This window comes from Polistes dominula, unplaced genomic scaffold (genome assembly GCF_049000335.1).
Source record: "Polistes dominula isolate Pdom_NZ unplaced genomic scaffold, Pdom_raw_medaka contig_26, whole genome shotgun sequence".
Taxonomy (NCBI): Eukaryota; Metazoa; Arthropoda; class Insecta; order Hymenoptera; family Vespidae; genus Polistes; species Polistes dominula.
The window spans coordinates 702,343-725,053 of record NW_028300939.1 but is presented as its reverse complement, the minus strand read 5'-3'; the positions used below and the strand labels follow the sequence as shown (position 1 = coordinate 725,053).

The 22,711-nt window shown below is 31.1% G+C and overlaps 1 protein-coding gene across 2 annotated transcripts in view; it reads left to right on the top strand.

The window, feature by feature from the left end:
• Window positions 1-689: 689 nt before the first annotated feature.
• foxo (forkhead box, sub-group O) overlaps window positions 690-22,711 on the top strand; it is an 89,214-nt gene continuing 67,192 nt past the window's right edge. The window contains exons 1-2 of one of the 2 annotated variants that reach the window (XM_015332230.2): window positions 690-846; window positions 2,157-2,941. In XM_015332230.2, coding sequence (XP_015187716.1) covers window positions 2,402-2,941 — 540 coding nt within the window. In that variant the 5' untranslated portion in view covers window positions 690-846; window positions 2,157-2,401. Of the gene's footprint in view, window positions 847-1,711; window positions 2,087-2,156; window positions 2,942-22,711 lie in introns of those variants that run through there. The other variant, XM_089171446.1, reaches the window with a different exon arrangement.

The following is a 22,711-nucleotide window of genomic DNA, read 5'->3' as shown; positions in this document are numbered from 1 at the left end:
TATCTGAAAAGCAAATAAATAATCGAACTTTAGAATCGTTAAATACAAATTTGCGGTGTATCTTTAAAATTTAATTGGTGTAGAGAATAAAAAATGTTATGCAATGATTTGATTAAAAATTTAGGAAAATGGAAAAAGATAATTAGATGATAATCTTGATCAAGAGGATGATGATGATGATGATGATGGTCTCTTTCTCTGTTGGTACGTAGAGTGGTACGGCGATTTCATCCTTTCTTCCCACCATTAACCAGAGAACCACCAGGGCCTGCCAACCTACACTCTCGTTCCCTCTCTCTTTGCCAATGTGTAGGATCGCGCGCGCGCGCACACACCCACCCGTAACCTCCCACCTTCTTTCTTCTCCCACTTTCAGCGAGCAACCACCCACCATGGAACGTTCCCAACGTTCCATCCTTTCCCTTCTAACCCTTCCATTACTCTATTCTTCCCTATAGTCCTCCCTATAATCCTCCTCTTCCCTCTCTCTTTCTCTCATTCGTTGCAACTACTGCGAACTTTGTCTCTCACACACACTTCCATTGAATGAGTGGGTAAGAGAGAGAGAGAGAGAGAGAGAGAGAGAGAGAGAGAGAGAGAAAGAGAGAGAGAGGTGGTGTAGGCGCCACGAATTCGCCTCTCGGTGTTCTCTCTTCGGAACTTCGGCTACGTTCGGTCAGTTCCGGCCGGCGGTCAGAAGAATTTGTCAGTATACGCCGTGCCGTCTTGCCGGCAACACTTATTCTTATCGGTGTGATAGTTCTACGAATTACCAATCATTTATCTTTATTTTTTTTATTCCAAAAATATCCACTTATTTCTATTATACACTTTTCAATAATTCAGGTAAATTTAGAACAATTTTTTCTACCTTTATTATAAATATATACATTGCTTGTAATTTCGTATGTGAGAGAGAGAGAGAGAAGGAGAGAGAAAATCGATGATAGAAAATCGTCATCGCATTGACTTGGTGAACTTTCTCGAGGCTTCATTGTATTGAAATACCAAACGAAAACTACACTAAAGTAGCATTTAAATTTTCCCGCCGAAAGTGTTTAAACTTTGAATTCGTGTGTACTTTATTTAAATATCAATGGTACTTGAAATTTTTTACTGTGTAAAAATGACGAATATAATTTTATCATTGTGAAGGAGAGAGAAAAAGAGAGAGAGAGAGAGAGAGAGAGAAAGAGAGATTAGGAAAATAGGAATAAGAAGAGGAATATAGGAATATGAGAGGTAGAAAAGGATACATCATTAATTGTCGAGGTCAAAGAGAAGATTTTTTATCAGGTATTTCCTTGCTAGTAGTTGCTAAACTGTGTGGACCAATTTCTCTATCAAAACATGACCACGTGACGATCGAGTACGACGGGCGGCACGGGCTTGTAAACATTGAGTTTGACCACGTGGTTTGCCCCTTCTTCTTCTTCCTACAATCTTCTATCTTTCTCTCGATTTCTCTCTCTTTCCCTCCCATCCAACCCACCCATCCACCCTCCCTTCCTCACTCAAGTTCCCGCGCGTTCAATGCGCACACACCAATGTACCCTCACTTCCCTCACACACATACACACACAAATGTATAAACGACGTGTCGTAGCGTCGTTTCTTCTCTCTCTCTCTCTCTCTCTCTCTCTCTCTCTTTCTCTCTCTTTCGTGTCGACGACGAAGAGAAACGCGGAGAGCGCAGTGCTCCACAGTGTATTCTCGCTCGATTGGCCGCCCAGTCGTCGTGGTCGAGTCGATCCATCGTCGCGCTCGATTTTCTTCGCGATCTCTCGTTCCCCCCACTTGTTCTCTTTTTCACATACACACACATATATATATATATATATATACTATCTATCTCTATCGCTTTTCTCTCTCTCTCTCTCTCTCTTCCTTTTCCACAACTCGTTGGTGGGCAGGGTGTACAAGTGGAACACGCAAGTTCAACACGCACTCGTTCCTTATCTTCGATACACTCCGCGTGCGTTCTCCTCTCCAATAGTTCGGAATTATTTTATATTTAAAAAAATATTCCAATGGTTTATTTTGTCTCTAAAATATGAATTATAATCAACTAAATAAAGATATTCAAGTAATTATATCGAAGAATTTACAAGAAGACTAACGTTAGTTTCTCTATTTTCTCTTTGGTTTTATTCAAGGTTGAGAATACTATATAAAGAAGAAGAAGAAGAAGAAGAAGAAGAAGAAGAAGAAGATTATAGATAGGACAAAGAGTTTGAAACGTATAGAAGAAGAAGGAGAAGGATTAGGAGTAAGAGTAGGAGAAAGAAGATCAAGCCCTTGTGTCGATGCGCGCGAGCGCAAGCGCGCTCATTTCTTAAAGGTCGACGACTGTATATACGGGGGACTACTTACTACCGGTTACTTTTCTTGCCCGCGAAACATGCACGCGGTCAAAGTGGAATACACAGAAGAGGCCAACATGATGGACTCGGTCCCAACGGTATCATCCTCTTCGAGTACAACGACCGCATCTCAACAGCAACAGCAACAGCAACAGGGAATACCGTTTGACGAGAACAGTTTTGAACCACAAACGAGGGCAAGATCAAACACGTGGCCATTACCAAGGCCTGAAGGATACGTCGAAGGTAATGTTGGAGTCGTCGTAGGTGGTGCTGGTGCTAGTGGTGCTTGTGGTACTGGTGCACAAACTGGAAATGACATTGGCGGGGAATCTGGTACACCACCTCAACAAAGTAACCTAGGACAAGGTGCTACTAGTGCTGCTTTATTTCCTGTTAAGAAGAATTCATCGAGAAGAAATGCATGGGGTAATCTAAGCTATGCCGATCTGATCACTCAAGCGATCACCAGTGCACCCGAACAAAGGCTCACTTTATCCCAGATTTACGAATGGATGGTCCAGAACGTTCACTATTTCAAAGACAAGGGTGATAGTAATAGTAGCGCCGGTTGGAAGGTAAGTTTACATCTTCATTAATATCTTTACAATACCAATTCTACGTACATGCGATTGATCAGAGTCTCCCGATCGATTCAAAATGTAGGAAAATGTTGATAATGTTGATGATAAATAAAAATAATAATCGTAGTATGTAGTGTTCCGTAGGATCGAAAAACGGATCGATCGGCTTCCTTTTTTTTCTTTTTATATCCTTATCTATCTTACCTATAATTCATCTATTTATTTATCTACAAATCTACCTATCTCTCTCTCTCCTTTTCTCATGCATATTTAATTATCGAGGAAATCGCGTTATCGCGCGGCTACGAAACAACGTAATTTATAACGTAACGTCGTATATTTCATAAGTTGGTTGGGTTTTTTTTTTTTCTGTTTTTTTTTTACTTTCAAGTTTTAGATCGGTGTCTTCCGTCTTATGTAACACAATCGTGACGCGCGCTTTTGATAATATTGCATGGAGAAAAATGCATAATTGTGTTGTATGGTGAATTATGTATATATTACATATATATATATATATAGGTTACAAACATTTTATTGGTACAGAGAAAATTTTCCATAACGCGTTTTATTACATAAATCGACTACTTTTTAAATTACAACACAACAAGAAAAAAAAAGAAAAATTATCTATCGAGTCTAAAGTTTAATTATCATTTTATTGAAAATCATGCAAATAAAATTGGTTGGTGTTCCATAAAAAAAAAAAAAAAAAAAGAGAAAAAAAAATAGTTTTACATAGAAACTTTTGATATATTATTAAAAAAAAAAAAAGCAAAAAAAATGGTGTCTTTTAAATGGAAAGATTTGAATAGGAATTCGATTTGATAGGAAAATTTATTTAGCAAAATACTTTAGCATATATTAGATGTTATTTCAATAAATAATAAGCGTTTTAATTGTATACCATTGGAGTTTGATTGCAATTTTATCGATTCTTTCCTTTTTTTTTTCTGTTTTTTTTTTTTATTTTTCTTTTTTGTTCAGATAAAGATTGAAAGGAAATTTTTGCATGATTTAGCGGCGGCGCCTGACGACGTATTACATAGATCATCACGTTTCTTACTCGAATGTGTTTTTTTTTTTATCGAGAAAAATGTGTCACTTTTATTATAATTATAATTATAATTATAATTATAATTATTATTATTTATAATATTGTTGGACGATCAATGTTTCACGTAAGTATGTGCATTTAGAAATTGTTCGGTGTGCCTAACGGTTTACGACGCATCGCGAGTTATCAATGAAGTCTTCATGGAAAATAATTGCGTCTGGGAATTCAAGGATTCGCGGAAATTACTAACGATTTTTTTCCGTTTACAATTATCTTTCTATAGTTAGACATTTAATTTTCTTTCTAATACGATTAATTTGTGTTCCGCGTTATAATATTAAAACTGTTTTCAACAAAATTACAAGTAGTACTGAGTTTAAAAAAAACATCAATGATATATAAATAAAAATTCTTCGTGTTTATTATAATTGATTAAATATAAATAGGTGTCTAAATAAACAAGGGTATAAAATTGACAGAAAAATATAAAAGCAATTAAAGAAATAGTTGATGCATGATTTTATTTTGAAAAAATAAATAATAAATGTATTATATATTGAGAAAATAATTTAATTACTGCAATGCACAAATTGTAAAATAATTGGTCAGTGTATAATATATAACGCGAATATTTTGTTCAAGTGCTTATAAATAAATCAATATAATAATATTTGTTTATTTGTGTTGATTAAAAGTTTATTGTAAAATATTGAAATAACAAATTATTATCATTGAATAATCATCACGTAAAATATTATTTTATTATAATACCTCAACACAAATCTCAACAAATTCAAAAAGTGAAATAGTTTGGATTTATAAATGTTGCGTTCTATTCGTGGTCAACAACACTTTAATTCACCTTGCCTGGAGCAAGGCTACGATTTCTTCTATGTCTCGCATAGTAAATTGTGAAAGAATCGACTCGTATAGAATCGAATCGAATCGAATCGAATCGACTTTGACTAGACGATTCGATAGAAACGTAGGGAGGGACAGCTGCCTTTACTCGTCGTACACCTTTCTCTCATAGAATTTCTCGCCCAAAGCTATTTTCTTCTATGAGTTACCTTTACCTATTAAAAGTTACAAGTGTCTACAACTATATTTTCTTCACACGCAAATTCATTTATTTTATTTTATTCAACAATTATATATATATATTATTATTTATAGATGTTGTAAATAACTCAAATACTTTTGTTCGATACTGTACTGTATATTACATATGTATCTACGCAGATAATATTGAAATATCGGATCATAGACATTTGATAGGAAGATGATTTTCTCTCATACCATAAGAAATATGTTAATGAGATGATTTTTGTACATAAATAAAAAATAAATCTTACCCACACACATATCAGCAAATCTTCCATGATTTTCATCATGATCTTCTACGGTGATAAATGTGCATACATACATATATATATACGTGTACGTATATGCATGTATCAACCTTCGATGACGTAATGGCAATACAGACGATGCTGTGTAACCGCACTCTTCACGTAATATACCCTTGACTCTTTTAATGAGTATCGCACATTCGTTACGTATGTTGCGCTTCGTATAACATATTTCAAGTTGAACTGGAAGCTTTGCATCTTCACCATTTCAATCTTTTATTAATTTCCTATTTATATATCTCGATCATATATATATGTATATGTATATGTTGATCATAACAAATGCAATAATAATTAACAGGTATACGATGATAGTCATCCTGTGATTAATTGTCAATCATCCACTTGTCTTTTGACTTTTTTTTTATTTCTTTTTTTTTTGTCATCGATAATCAGAGAGACCTTGGAATTTTGAAGAGATCGAAATCGAATCGATGATAGGACAAGATAGTTTCATTTTTATTTAGATACAAGTTTTGGATCGCAGTATGGTCATTTATTCTTGTCATCTTGACCATTTGGTAATTAAAATTACCTTGAAGAGAGTAAGATTGAAATTTGATTGAAAAGTTTGCTAATATAATACAAAAGTAAAGATAAGTCATACATGAGTATGAGTATTGGTATGTCGTGTATATTGTTTGTAAAACACTGAACGTTTTCTAATTCGTCTTCTTCCTTCTCGTACGACCTTCCTAAAGGTAATAAAAAATTAAAAAAAAATTGTCTTTTAATATGTCACCTAATGTTTCGTTTTTAGTTACGACACGAGGTGTGCACCGAAATAGAAAGATTTAAAACGCTAATGATAACGCTTTTGCTATTAACACGTGGCAACATTTTACGAATCGTCATCTCTAACATTAAATTTTATTTCAAGAAAAGAGAAATAAAAAAAACATCGAGAATTTATTAATAATTTAATATGCATTTCTTTTTTTTTCGAGAGAGAGATATATATATGTGTGTGTGTTTTTTTTATTTGATTTTAAAAGTTAACTATTAAGTTAGATTGAATGTTTTAAAATTGGAAAATAATTATAATATAACGAAAATATTCATATTTTAATGAAAGTAGTTTTAATTTTGTATATTTGTATATGAAAAAATACAAATTGTAATTGTAATGGCATTTAATGCAATATACCTTGTGTTATAATGCATTAAAAAGAAAAAAAAAAATTGTAGATAAAACAGAAAAATGAAATCTATGAATCAAAGATGTCATATTGTTTTATTGTTTCTTTTTTTTTTTCCTTATCACGTTGAAGAGCTTTAGTTTGAATATTGACAAAAGAAATAAAAAAAGAGGGGGGCAAGATAATAATTATCTTATTAATCGTGATATACGGAAGACACTTTTTTTTTTTTTTTTCGTCTCGACCAATGAAAATCGAGATCGTGGGATCTCGTTTGAGGTGTGTTCTGCATAGAATACCACGAGAAGTACAACTGTGCAAATACAATTTCAAGATATTGATATTGAAATGTTCGTTGTACGGTTATTTATCATTTATGCCTATCATTCTTATCATTTTTTATGTTTCTCCAAAAGAAATATACTGTTACTAAACACAAGTCCGACAATTCCTTTTTTATTTTTTTCAAGAACGTTTTTGTACTAGAAAAGTATTGTCATCTTCGAAATTGAAAGTTTTTTTTTTTTTTAAAGAATATTCACTACTTTACTCGGGACAGAACGTAGGACATGCGCATAGCACGAAATAATCTTTACACCTGTTGAATAACGACACCTCTTTGTAGAAAGAGAGACAGAGATAGAAGAAGAAGAATAAGAAGAAGAAAAAGAAGAAGAAGAAGAAGAAGAGCTATTACATACTTCCTGCTTCGTTCTCTATTTTTTCTTCTCGTATATTTCTAACATAATTATATATAAGTATATCTAATATAATATCTGTTATATATTAATATAAATTTATATTAATATTTGGCAAAGATAAAAATACAATTTCAATGAAATTATTGTATTTAATATATCTAATATATATATATTTATATAATAAGTACTTAAAGTATATAAAGTAAACTATCACACTCTCTCTCTGTCATCGATTGTAAGGGATAATAATGAGCTTGTAAACACTTATCCAAGCTAACGTAAATCAACGTTAGCATGTAATATTATAGTATGTAATAGTAGCTATGAGATACTAAAAGCTGAGAGGCATGTAATAATCGGTAACATCTATTCACGCGTATTGATTGGATTTTCTAACGTGTGTGAAGAAAGATCGTCTCTCTCTCTCTCTCTCTCTCTCTCTTTGAATACTTGCGAGTCATGTTTTTTTTTTGCTTTCTTTTCAATCCTTGTTTCAACCCTTTGAATGAAATCCATTTGCGAAACTTTCATCATATTTTCTTATATAAATTCAGTCACACGTATTTCGATAGATTTGATTTCATTTGATTTATTTTTCAATGATTTTTTTTTTCTTTTTTTTTTCTTTTTTATGATAGAAATAATACGTGAAACTTTGAACAGGAAGGAATAATACTTCAATATGTGACCTCGAATGGTAAAAGATATTTATTCCAGTAAAACTGCAAAAAATGCATAAACAGAATCGTTGGAATTTTTCGCCTATGGAAAATATTTTTCCACTGCCACTGAAAAATGGGTTTCTTTTTTTTTTTTTTTTTAAATACGCCACGATTGTGGGATATTCGAGATTTGCATGCACGAGGAGTCATTGGAAAAATTAGATTGAAACTTTTTACCTTCTCCTACGATTCCTTTTCTATTTTTTTTTCTTTTATTTATTTATTTATTTATTTGATTACTATTTTAATCAAACATATCGAAAATTGGATTAGAAGTTAATGTTACATAAAGAAAAATATTGTTAGATCATTCTTAAACATTTTTACGAGCAGTGAAGTCATCAGACAAATGACCAATTAAAAACGTGCAATTTCTCTATCCATTTCCTCGTTCACATTTCCCTTTTCCTTTAATATCATTTAACAACAATTAAAAAGTTTATAAAAAATTGAACAAAAAAAAAGTCTCAAATCTAACCAAGCCAGATTGACTTGTAGATAAATTTCAAGATAGAGGTGTTGATGGAAAGATCTTATCAGTGTTATCAAAGACATATACATATACATATATATATATATATATATATATTATAGAAAACACAATACGTATTCGATCTATCGAAATAAAAAATAAAAAATATCGATACGAAGTTGCGTTATTCAATTCTAAAAAGCTCAGACGTGATACTACCATGTGAAAGGGTTAAACTTCGAAAGTGGCCATTACACATACATACTCACATACTGTTATATATAGTTTTATCTTTATCTTTCTTATAACGAATGCCAAGAAAAATAAGAAGAAAAAGATAGATAGATAGAAGAAGTGAGAAGAAGTTGAAGTATAATTTGTTGGTGAAGACTGTACAAGTCTCTTGTGTGTCGTCGTCGTCGTCGTTCGTTGTCAATTCTGGTGCGTAGTATGCGAATGTTCAAGAACGAATCGAGTAAGGAGGTGATGAGAGAGGGAATCGAAGAGTGAGCAAGAGAATGAGGGGAAAAGAGAGAGTGAGGAAAAAGAGAGTAAATGGGAGGGAGTATAAGAAACATTGGTTTAACCAATAATCGTGCACGATGAGGGGGGCACGGTTTGATACCAACACACCACTATGCTTACGTCGCAATTGTACAAACACACATTCATATATTCAACACATGTATAGATATCTTATATATAATTATGAGTTTTCTACCTACTCACATGGAGAACATGTTGTGTATGTAAGTAGTGGATTATATATATATGTATGTATATGTGTTTGATAGTAACAGTAGTAGGTTCGTTTCGTTGTCTCTTCACTTCTTCGTCTTCTTCCTCTTTGAGTTTCCTGGCACGTGCATCTTCTGTCTCTGTCCTTTCCTTTTAGATATATATTTTCTCTTTCATTCTATTCTCTTCTCTTCTCTTTTCTACTTAACTACACTTCATCTTCATGTTCTTCTTTATCTTCTCGTTTCGTGTTCGTTTACTTCATAAGCCCTTACTGTACACAACTGTTTAACTCGACTAAACTTCTTTCTTTAGGGGGGTCAAAGTCAAGTCAAGTCAGTTGGTTGGTTGGTTGGTTGGTTGGTTGGTTGATAAAACCATTCAAGGGAGAATAATAATAATCTTTGCTAAAAATGTTACATAGAAACAAATTATAATAATAATAATATCGAAGAAGAAATCATATTATTTTCATACTTTGAAAATATCTTATCTATATATATATGTAATCATTTAGATTAGAATTTATTTCTAATGGGTTAAACGAGAAGCTTTAAATAAAGCTCAACAATATGTTTGATTTATGATACAAATATGATTAAAAGATTTTTTACAATGTTGAGAGAGAGGGGGTGTATTTATATAATACTGTAATAAACATTTTGCTGTTTTGTTCATTGAAACTACGAAGTAGCACGTGGTGCTTTTTTAAGTATTGATATCTCTCTCTCTCTCTCTCTCTATATATATATATATATATAAAGGATCCCTTATATATTTATATGATATATATATATCAATATTTTTCTTAAATAGTTTGCTTTTCTTTTACATCATCAATTAGAATTGATTTTAAGTATATTTATAAATGAATAAATAGGATATGTGCATTTATTTCTTTTCATATGCAATTCACTTTCTTTTGACAAAAAAAAAAAATCTCAAATTTGTGTATAGAATATAGGATATAATGTAATAAAAATCCTTTAGTAGAGCTGAACGTTTCAAAGTCGTAGGACTTATGAACTTGTTACTGTTAATCGCTCTGTCATACTACTGTTTTTCCAACGTAGGAAGAAGGCTTTTATTCTAATTAGGAACCAATGCCTGAGGGAATAAGAGCTTGGTTATCTTTCTAGCATAGCACAGTTGAAAATGTATGATTGTGTTATTACCAAACATATCATATATAACTTGGATATTCCTATCTTCTTCAAACTATTTCTATGTAATATGTAAAAATTCAGTGTCACATTATATTATATTTATAATTATATTTAAATTAAAAGAGAGAAAGTAAAAAGAAGAGGAAGAAAAAAATGCGTAAATGTCACGTTGAAAGATAGAATATTATTTGGAAATAACATTTATAATTTTGGCAGGATGATAAATCCATGATATAACCATAAACTCGTCGTTTCATATATGATCCTATAGAATTTTTTATAATATGTAAATTAAGCGATACGATAAGATGAATTACAATAAATTCTAAATCGAAGATTTATAAGGTTGAATATATAGTTTCCTTTTTTCTTTCTTTTTTCTTTTTTTTTTTTTTTTGTTGAAATCGATGAATATCGAAAGATCGCTTTGAATTTCATTTGGTTGTTTCAACTACGTCATCGAAAAAGTATCATTGAAAATCATCAGACGTGGCAAACGACAAACTACATTACCCTCAACCAAATTATTCGAAGATTTGTTCGGATTGATTCGGTTATTCTCGTGTATTTTATTTTTCAATAGGTGAGTGTGTGTGTGTGTGTGTTGGTTCTTTCGTGTATAAAACACGCAATGACGACTACTACGACGAGTTTTGTTATCCAACAAGTGGCGTAAAAGAAGGTGCCGAGGACGTCAAGAAACCAACAGGGGCACCACGGGCTTCTAAACTTAGCATTTATCTTTTTTTTCTCACTCTCACTTTCTTTCACATTTTACTATCTCTCTCTCTCTCTTAAAAAAAAAAGTATCTTTAATTACAATTATGATAACAACATCAATTTAATATGAAAACTATTCACGTGAAATATTTGTCAACTATCATTTGAAAATAAATAATTTGTCTAAAGTAGTTCACGTTAAAGCAACCAACCGAACCGGTTTCATTCTTCTTTCTAACGTTATGCGAGATAACGAAATACGTATGTTCGATTAGTTGAAACGTTATGTAAGATTATCTTAACACACGAAAGATCAGCTAACAACCAACAGCACCCAACAGCACCCAACAACACTCAACAGCAACAGTAACAGCAGCTAACATTTTTCAAATATTAATAATTTCATTATTTCACTTGTTACTTTACTTTATATAAGAAACCAATTGAACGTGTCAGTCACCAATGACTGACATGGCGCTCAACATGTTATTAACATTTGTAATAACGTAGTTTCTGTATTTTCATAGACTATAGCGCCGTTAGATAAGGTTGGCAATAACGTTTACACAGATAGACAACGTTTACTATAGAAGAAGATGGAATAAAATTTTCCATCCTTTTTTCTCTCTCGTTAAAACTTTTTGCACCACGAATGTATCTTTTTTTCCCTCTCATTCTGTATCATAATCATCGAAGCATGGCTTGTTGTACGTGTGTAATATGTTTAATGAAGTACGATAAGTAATTGTATGTGTGCCCACACACATACATATATAAATTATAATATATTAAATATTTATCTGTGTGAGAATGAACGTTGTCTATTGCGCCTTTGGCTAACAGTTATAAGGATAACCTATGATCCGTGATCAGTATAACGATTCTTCTTTCAACGATTCCATCGTTGTTGGTGTTCGTGCATGCGTAATCGAAAATTATCACAACTACATCACACAACTTGTGTTGTGCAATCATTACGCGCGCGTTCCTGATATTATATTCTTTAAGTTAATGGAAGTATTTAAGAAAATAGGAGAAGAAGAAGATGATGAAGATGATGAAAGTGAAAAAATTTCATTTTTCATTAACTTATTTTCATTTATTAAACCCTAAACATTGCTGATATGATATTCTTTAAATTAATGAAAATATTTAAGAAAATAGATGATGATGATGATGATGAAAGACACAAAACAATTTACTTTTCATGAACTTTCTTCTTTCATTTATTAAACCCTAAATGTGTTGTTAACTCGAGTGAAGAAAACTCAAAGTAGAAATGTTGGGGGCACACTCGAGTTAACTCGAACAACCTCGTTATTCGTTACCATAATGTAAATATATGCTTATATAAAACTTGAACAGAGTGAAAGAAAAAAAAAAAGTAATCTGAAAAAAAGAAGAAGAAAAAGAAGTGATTATTTTTTTTTTAATAGAATATATCTGTGTAGATAATTTTAAATCGAATAATAATTTTATGCGATGATATTTTCGTGATGGCTAAAAATATTCGCGGATACAAAAACTAAACAAAAAATAAAAATAATATAATTATAATACATAATAATAATCTTTTATGCATGGTGTTTTAAAGAAAAAAAAAAAATGAGATGCAAAAAAAAATTGGACAGAAAATATGACTACTTTTAAATATATATTCATTTGGTATTTATAATTGAAAAAAAAAATATATCCTTGATTCTATGAATTTAAAAAAAAAAAGAAAAGAAAAAACGAAACACACCTTTCGTGAAGTATTTTTTTTTTTTTTTTTTTTTTTGAATAAAATCAAAATGAAATTGTGGTTTTCATATTCGTGGTAGAAGAAAAATATCAACAAATATTGTTTATTTATTACAAGTTGGCAAAAGAAAATAAACAACAAGAGTAGTAGTAATTCTATGAAATATCGTAGTAGTAGTAGTAGTAGTTAGTAGTAGAAGAAGTTGAAGTTTTGCAACTTCTTTTCGGCATGCTTGCCACCTTGTGGGCTATTTTCGAGTACGATACGAGCAAGTATGGGGAAGGGAGTATGAGTTGAAGAGAAAGAGAGAGAGAGAGAGAGAGAGAGGTCGAATGTGTTCTAAAAATAAACGACGAGCACATTGCGAGCCATTTTATTCGGTGGGAGCATAGTTAAGTTAACTGGTTGATCGTATTTTGTGGAGGTGGTAAGGTCGAATGTGCGTTCTGTCGAAAGAACATTTTATGCCACAATGTGTAGCCACACTTTTTTTCGATTTATAACAGATATATATTTCATTTTTACACATTTACAATAAATTATATATAGACACACACACACACACACACACAAAACATATAGAGGACAATTTAAATATAGAAATAATTTGTATGTAAAAATGGGGAGTACATTTTCTTTTGGAGTGTAGGTTGGTTTCGTCTCATATGTCACATGTCGATGACTCTGTTTTCTTCTTGCTGAACTACGATGTACTACAAGTTTCACTCTTGTTGTTTCCATCATCTCTGTCTCTCAAAATTGAAAGATATATTGCTACCCGTTTGTGACCCCTTGCGATGAAAATTTATTCCATTTCGAATTCAAACGAATCCCTCTATCTCTCTCTCCCTCTCCCTCCCTCTCCCTCCCTCTCTTTCTTTCATTTCTATGCTTTATCTTTTTTTATCATCATCTTATCCTTGGACAACCATTCTGTCAGATATTCTCTATTTTACTTAGTTTACTAGTAGCAAACCAAAATTTCAGATCTTTGATTTATTCGAAATACATCAGTGGTGTTGGAAATTTTCAAAATATTAACAAATCATTATTATTTGTATTGAATTTTGTAAAATGTAGAACTTGGTCGTTTCTCAAAATATCATTCACGGTTATCCCGCCTAGGTCAGTGCGTGTGTGCGTGTGTGTGAGTGTGAGTATGAGTATGTGCGTGTTCTCTCGCATTAGAACGAGATTATGCGCATTAAAATCCTTTGTGCCTGGCTATACTTATGCAAAGACGTATATTTCTATCTCTTTTCTTTTTCGAGTACGTGCAATGCAATGCGCAACCCTGACGCATCTCGTTATCCTTTTTTATTTTTTTTTCTTTTTCTTTTTGTCTTCTTTTTCACGAGTTACCAACTACGTACACGTATGTCTACCAAGTTTGCTATAGTGCGTAAGTAAAGTATTTTAGAAAAAATAGGACGAGAAGATTAAAAGAACTTTTAGTTTTTTATTTAAAATATGTGTATATGCATATTTGTTATAAGTGCAGTTGTTTTTAAAAAAATGAGATATCATTTGATTTATTTATGTTCACTGATGATTGTTGAATTTTGTTCTTTTCTTTGGATTTGGTGTCGAAGGTTCTTTTTCTTCTTGTTTCTCTTATCAATCGATAGATATCGATATCGACCTTCAAGCTTGTTAAAGTAAGCTAAAGTATAAGTTATCGTGATATATCTAACAAATTGATAAAATATGAAAACGTTCTTTTTTTTTCCACTTTTTTCCCCTCAGTTAATTTTGAACACGTTTAAGCGCCACGTCAATCATCAATGACTGACACTGATTGAATGACACACTGTTCAGGCCATGTCAGACATTGGTGACTGACGTTTAAGTTTTCGTTTTGCCGTTCCAACTTTGCGTGGCCTGACGAAGATTTCCGTAAGAATTCGCGTGGCGTTTTTACTGATGTTAAAAAATAATTTTTGATCAAAGTCAAAGACAAAGAAATGTTGGATTATTGATAAATACAGTGTCACGTGAGTTTTGAAGCTTTGTTGATTCACGAGAAACTCGTTTGAACCCGGTTTTCCATCCTGAATTTGATCGTATTACATGACGTAACGAGATTTATGATTCTCGAATGCTTTAACTTGGGAGATATCATCGAGCTTTTTTGTATATGTATATTGTTGCATAACTCGTTTTGTTTAATAAACACACAGAGATTGATTTCCGATTCGAACGACGAAAAAACCTCGAAAATTTGATCCCTTTTGTTAAATAAAACTAACGAGTAAAGTATTTTTATCGTGGGATCTTCAACCTTTTGTATATTCATATTCAAAATGAGATATTAAAGTTGTAATTAGGAGTAGATAAAAAGTAACGATTGATTTCTCATTTTTATTCGTTTCTACACTGATAAGAAATTGATGCAATTGCAATGTTTTATAACGTGGAACGAAGAAGCAACTAATAATAAAATGCATCTAATCAAAAGAATATTTTTCAATGTTGAACATATAATATTATATATTAATTAATATATAATATATATTATATATAAATTATAATTATTATATATATACACGTCATGAAAAGTATGCCACATGCATTTTATTGCATACACGCATACTCACATATATTTACGAGTGTTTTACGATAAACACACATCTAAACTATTGTACGTTATATGCAATAAGAGATAGATAAAAATGGTTTTTCTTAAAATAATGACAATATTACGACGTGCTATTCGAAATGAAAAAAACTTTCATGAAAAATATAATCAAAGATTTGTTCTATATACATTTTTTCTTTTTTTCAAGTATCAGTGTTGTATTCGCGAGGTTACCAACAACGTTATCATACGTTATCACACATCGTAGATAATCTTTGGCGAATTTTTCATTAGGAAGTTTATCGGTTTCTTGCAAAACGATAGAAAATACAAATTTATTAGATCGAGGACAAAAGAGAAAGAGAGAGAGAGAGAGAGACAGTCTCTAAATAAACAAATGTTTCCAATGTGACGATGGGATGATGAATGTTGGTTGTGAACTAATCAAAGCATATCCATAACTCACTTTTCAAATTTTAGTGTATTACTTTTTTTTGAAGAGAGACAACTTTATCACAAGGTGTTACCGGGTGTGCTCTTTTTATCATCAAGTTTGTTTGACGTTGCTTACTCTCGCTACGCAACAGAAACACCAATGAGAATACAATAAATTATCAAAGATTTGTCATCTCAGTTTCTATCTTTTTATAAAACAATTTTTTGTTAATAATAATAGGGACAAGGTTTTATGTGTGTATCAGGATTGTATATTAATACGTGATCGATTTTTTTCTAATACTAATTTACTTTGATTTATTTTATTTCATGATATTTTCTCATCATATCCAAATATTCCTATCTTGAAAATAATCATTATTTAATATAGTAGATACCTTTGACAAGGTATAATAAAATAATTAAATTCTAATTTACATATAACACGTGTATATCAAAATTAGGCAATGAATCTAACATTTTTTTTTATATACATATATGTACATTTTTGATTATACTCTTTAATTAATTTATTCGTCCATAAAAAAATGTTAAATGCTAATAAAATAGAAAAAAATTTCAACACGCGCGTGTCTATCGTAAAATGATATACAAATTCAAATAAAATCTAAATTTAATCGTGAAAATTTTTAATATTATTTCTGCTTAGAAAAAAAAAAAAAAACGTTTTGTTACACAACCTCTACAGTTGTTTCCTATCTAAAAAAAAAAGAAAAAAAAATACCATTGGAACTCGAAAGAAATAATATTCATACGACCTTGAGTAGTCGAGAGTTTAACATAGTCGAATGTAAATCGCGTCAAGGGCCAAAATTCCAAGGGCGTCGTCATCGTCGTTAGGTACGTCGACACGTGCTGCTGCTGTTGATGCTGGTCCTGGTGTGTCGGTGTGAATTCTGTTCGGGCATTCGCTCATTCGTTGCTTTGCTTGCTCTCACGACCTTGTACCTTGTTTCAACGAGGTCACTGGCCCCCACAGTACCTCTCGTTTCAGATCAAATGAGAACCCGGTTCTCTTTCCCGTTCGATGGCCCTTAAAAACGTGTCCTCCCTTTCTCTCAATCTCTTTCTTTCTCTCTATCAACCTTCTTCTACCTTTCACCAAATCATTGGCTACTCTTTTTCTTCTTATAATCTTTTCAAATCTTTCATGGTAAATTGATTAACACGTTGAACGCCATGTCAGTCATTAATGACTGACACTAGAGTTTATGGTTGGGTCTTGTCAGTCATATGTAACTGATACATTCAACTGATTTCTTATATAAAGTAACGTGAGTGGTCTGATGAGGACTTCCTGGAAAATGAGCATGACGCTCAACGTGTTAAGGTAATGACAAACTTTTTTTTTTTCTTTTAGATTCGATTGTGAATTATAAGTCGTCATAAGTGTGATACTGTATATATAATATATAAAGTAGTACATATCTGTGTGTAGGAAAGGTGTTATCAGATAAAGTCGATTCACCTCTTTACAATTAGTAAAGAGTAATCACTTGCTTGTTATCAAGAGATACAGTTATATTTTCTTCAATCATAATTCTTTCTGACTTACTGTATATTCCATTGTATTTCTATTAGTATACGTTTAGTATTTGTATAGATATTTATTTAAATTTATTTTTATTAATATTTGTATAAATAATTATAATATAGTATATAATATATAATATATTATTATATATTTAAATTTGAATAAATATTTTTTCTTATACAAATATTAACATTGTGTTTGACAAAAAGGATTAGAAATAAATTAATAAATTATATAAATAATAAGGTAGAACATATCGTAAACTATTAAAGTAGAAGTTTTAACACGTGTAATATGCAAAGAAGAAAAATCAAAACAAACTAAAGTAGAAAAAGTATGAGGAAAGAGAAAATATATTTCTACGTAACACGATTCTACCTTACTCGCGGGCGTATAACTATATATATATATTAATCACGTTGTTGTTGTTGTTGTTGTTGTTGTTATCATTGTTATTGTTATTTTTCTTCATTCATTATAAATGTATGAGTAAAAAACGTACTCTTTCTAAGTCATAACTTGATTGAAACGTCACATTTCTTAATAAAAAAAAAAAAAAAAAAAAAACAACATACTTTTAATTGTAAACATTTCTTGGTTACGCAAATGAAAATATTGTATCTCTGTTTATGTGTACCAACAGTTATAAAAAAAAAATATATATATATATACTGAAAGAGATATATTCCATTCCGATTTAGAAATATTTGATTTTTTTTTTCTTATCGTTAATCTATTATTTTTCAACTGCTCGTACGAGATTATTTCTTTTTCTTTTTTTTTCTTTTTCTTTCACGACCGGAGAGAACACGATCGATATAAACAAGATTAAAATATTCTTTTGCAATAGGAACGAGAACATGATTTTATAAGACGATCGATAATATTAACCAGATTAAATATTCCCTTTTTGCAATATGAAAATGATTTTATAAGACGCTCGTTATTAACGCGTTACAAACCAAGAGTACTTATTCGTAATTGCAGAAATATTAAATTGAGTATCAGACAGAGATAGATGAATATGATTACGTTGTACTTGTGCTTATTAAATGCACAATTCTATTGATTTTATATTTGAACGTTATCGATCGTCATGAACGACCTTTTCTCTCTTTCACTCACTCACTCACTCTCTCTCTCTCTCTCTCTCTCATTCATTCTATCTGTCTCATTTGAGTTGTTACGGAGGTATCGTTGTATTGGTAATCGGAAAATGATTGGACGTTATGTGCACGCGTTTTGCGATGAGGTAATGGAAAAATGTTACACTCGCCACGAGAGGTTAATTAAAATATGTTTTTTGTGAGAAAAAAAAAGACAAAAAAAAAAAAAAAGGAAAAATATCTTCATCATTAAAACGTCATATGGATGGAACTTTTACTTAACACATTTGCGACCGATGACGTGAATTCTCGTCATAAATTTATATATATATATATATAAATTTAAATAATTCATTATTTTTTTCTTTCCAATATTCAGTATTAAAAAAAGGACAAAAAAATATGTCAGCCGCGAATGTGTTAAGTGTAAAACATATCTTTAAACTTGCATTTATCATCAATGCACATATCTATGCACTTTTTTTTTGTAGATAATACAACAAAAACTATTTCAATATATTCAAATCATTTTTCATTTCATTAGAAAATAGAAATTTGGACAGACACCCAGGTTGCTGCTACTTGTCGATGTCTACCACACTACTACTACTACTACTACTACTACTACTATAGTTATATACTTGCATGTATCACATATGGAGGGGAAGAAAAAAAGAGAGAGAGAGAGATAAGCAGCTTGCAGATAACCGGCTCTTTATCGTTCTCGAGTCTTCACAGGGGTTATCGTTCTGACCACCGTTGCCACGTCCCGTGATCAAACGAACAAGAGTCCCATCCTTTCCTTGTGTGCGTATTTTATTTCTCCATGCAGCGAATACCATCGTGTTTTATCACCACCACCGAATACGATCTTTTTTCTTTTTTCTTTTTCTTTATTTTTTTTTTTTCGTCTCGTCTTTCTCTCTACTTCTGCTTCTTCTTCTTCTTCTTCTTCTTATTCTTATTTTTTTTTCTTATCATCATCTCCTGATTGGCCTCTTTCCGATGAAACGACATGGACATGGCGTCGTTGCTACGAACGTTGCTACGAACGTTGCTACGTATTGATGACGTCCTCTTTAATTCTTCAATTTATTTTCTTAGATCTTTCATTTATGTAATCATCAATCTATAATAATCACCATTATACAAAAATGTATCTTTTTTTGATGGTAAATATTTCCTAATTTTTATAATAAAATGAAACATTATTGTTTGATTATTTTTCAAGTATTGCAATTTGTTTATTAAAACAATTTTTCTGTTGAATATTTTTAATCCTTTTCGGACGCTGTGTCTACTCTCAGCCATTACACAAGAAACCACACGTGCTAGTCTTATATATATATAAGAAAAAATGTTTAGACAAGAATACATTTACATAGCAAACCTGTATGTGTATATATGTTAAACGTAGTATAAATAATAGTCGCTCGTATAAATGGCAATGTATTTAATTAACCCTTTGAGTGTTGAATATTCCCGGCGGAAGCAATCCGCGTCAACGGCACGTAGACGGAATAATTTTTTTTGTTAATGCGAACGATGTTGATTGAATAAAAGAAAAAAAAAGAAAAAAAAGAAAAAAAAAAGAATTAAATCTCACAAGGTTGAAAAAGAGTGGTGGTGTCGGCGAAACTATTGATGAAAATGCAGTTAATTTTTATTATTATATTCTATATAATAAATTATTATATAATAATATAATACAAATATATAAATATAAATTAAAAAATGATATTTTATCATCGATAAATTGAATGCAATCTTGCAATCTTTGCAATATATCTTTTTGATATAACACATATATAATATATATAAAATACTTTGTATGCATTGTTAATGTTTTTTCACGTAAGCTGAGTGTGTACGTAAAACGAGATAGGTAGGTGATAGGGGTAGCGTGTGTAAGGGAGTAAGGGATGTATAGGGAGCACGTCAACGAGAGGGAAAGAGAAGGTACTCTGGCTCGAATGGGCAACTTGTTGCATTTCGTCTGGGAATGCTGCGATAATATACTACGCCGAAGGAAAATCCCTTTCCCCATCCTTTTGTCCATCCCTTTCTATTTCTAACCGTTACGCATTCCTTTCACCATCCTTTCAGGACTCATTTTTTCTCCTCTCTCTCTCTTTTTTGGCCCTTCGACTAGTTATTTTATTTTGAAAAATATTTAAGAATAATCAACTAGGGACATTTTCTTTTTGTTCGTTTACGTGCATTGATTAATCTTTTTCTTTTGAGAACGTACAACGAATAATCTTCTTAACAAATATTCCAACATCATTTCAAATGATATTTCATTATTATTTAAATAAAAGAGAGAGAGAGAGAGAGAGATAATAAGATATAATTTTAATCCCTTACTCGAACTAACGAAGGTAGGATTAATCGGAAAATGATCGGTGCCATTTAATTTTTTGTTGTTACATACATCCAAGAAATTTTAATTAATATTCGAAAGAGAGAATATTTTTTGTTCTATTTCTACCCCCTCTTTTATTTCTTAACTTTTTTAGCATTTACATTGGAATGTTATCAACGCAACAGCAAAGATGATTTGAAAAATATCTTTTCTCATGTATAAATAAAATATTTGTTTTTAATATATAAAAAAGAAAATATGAATCTCTTGTAATTATTACTACGATTTTGTCTATCTTTCTTTCCTATTCCTTCTGTATCCTATTTTTATACAGTTTTATAAAGCTTGTAACTATAAACAACGTAGAGAATATTTATAATTAACTTATTTATTTTCGGTGAGCGCTTGAATTTCATTTAATTAACTAAATGCAATAGGAAACAAGTGTATTCGTGTATTCTTTCCCTTTTATACAGAGATATACACATAGATATATTTTTCCTTTTTCATTTATGTACTTGCATCGTTGTTTTATTTGCACACTGAGAAAATGCTCGCTCGACAATGTTTCAAACGATATTTGTAAATAAAATAAAACTATGATTAAAAACAAAACGATTACTATTTAGAAGAATGATAGTGATTACGTTTATCATATTGATTGATTTCATATTGAGTATGTACATTTTTTGATAACACGATTTATTTATTCATGACTTTTGTTTTTTCTGTTTCAGGTGAGTTGAAGAAAGTTGATGACAAAGTTAAAACTAGGAAAAAAATATATTTTCAATACTTTATCAGAGAGAGGTAATATCGAAAATTATTTTCAATATACTCCGTGGGGTTTTTATAAAGAAATAATAATAATAATATATAAAATATATAATATTAATTATATATTATATAAAACTAAATTGTGTTGTTATTGATGGTGCAAAGTTCTGTGATCGGATTCTTGTATCGTTGGTTTAATTGTTTATAAAGAATTCAAACGAAAGATAACTGAAGCAAAACCTGTCTATCGTTCGGTCTTTCGTTAATGCGCACGATTATTCGTCACATTAATAACGTGTAACACGTTTTATATATTACGGATCGATATATTATAATAATTTCACGGTTCTTTTTAAATGCAAGTGGCGTAAATGAGCTCTAACAACGAGTGAACAAAGTTTTTCGAAAAAAGATCCTTCGTCTGCTTGCTTCGAGACCCTCTCTCTCACTTGCACACATATACACACTCACATACACAGAGATTTGCTCTCGAAAAAAGAGCTTTTGCTCGGGTACCTTCAGTTTGTTTTTTTCCTTTTTTCTTTTCCTTTCCTTCCTTCCTTCCTTCCTTCCTTCCTTCCATCTCTTCTTCTTCGTCTTCTATTTCTACTTTCCTTTTTTTGGTTTTTCCTTTTTTTTTTTTTTTTTTACGTTTCTTCTTCTTTTTGTTTTTTTTCTTTCTGTACTCCTTTTTCTTTTGCATCCCTTTCGAACGTTGTGTTATTAAAGAGCTCGCGCTAGGCGAATCAATTTCGACGTAGGGGTGGAGAAAGCTAATAGGCAAAAAGTGGCGATGACGAGCGTTGGTGCGCGTTAATGAGCGACGATAATGAATTCGTCGAGGTTCGATTAGTGTTTCCTTTGAACAGCTATTACATATATATCCCCAACGACGATACATTATTTTCTCGACAATCCACTCTTTTACCTCTGATCATCATTTATTATTTATAATAATAATAATAATAATATTTATTATACGGTTTGTTACTTCTTTTGATAAAGTTAACTTGCAAGTCTACAGATAGTAAAAATAATAATTACGAAAAGAAATTATTTATCATGCATAAGGAAACA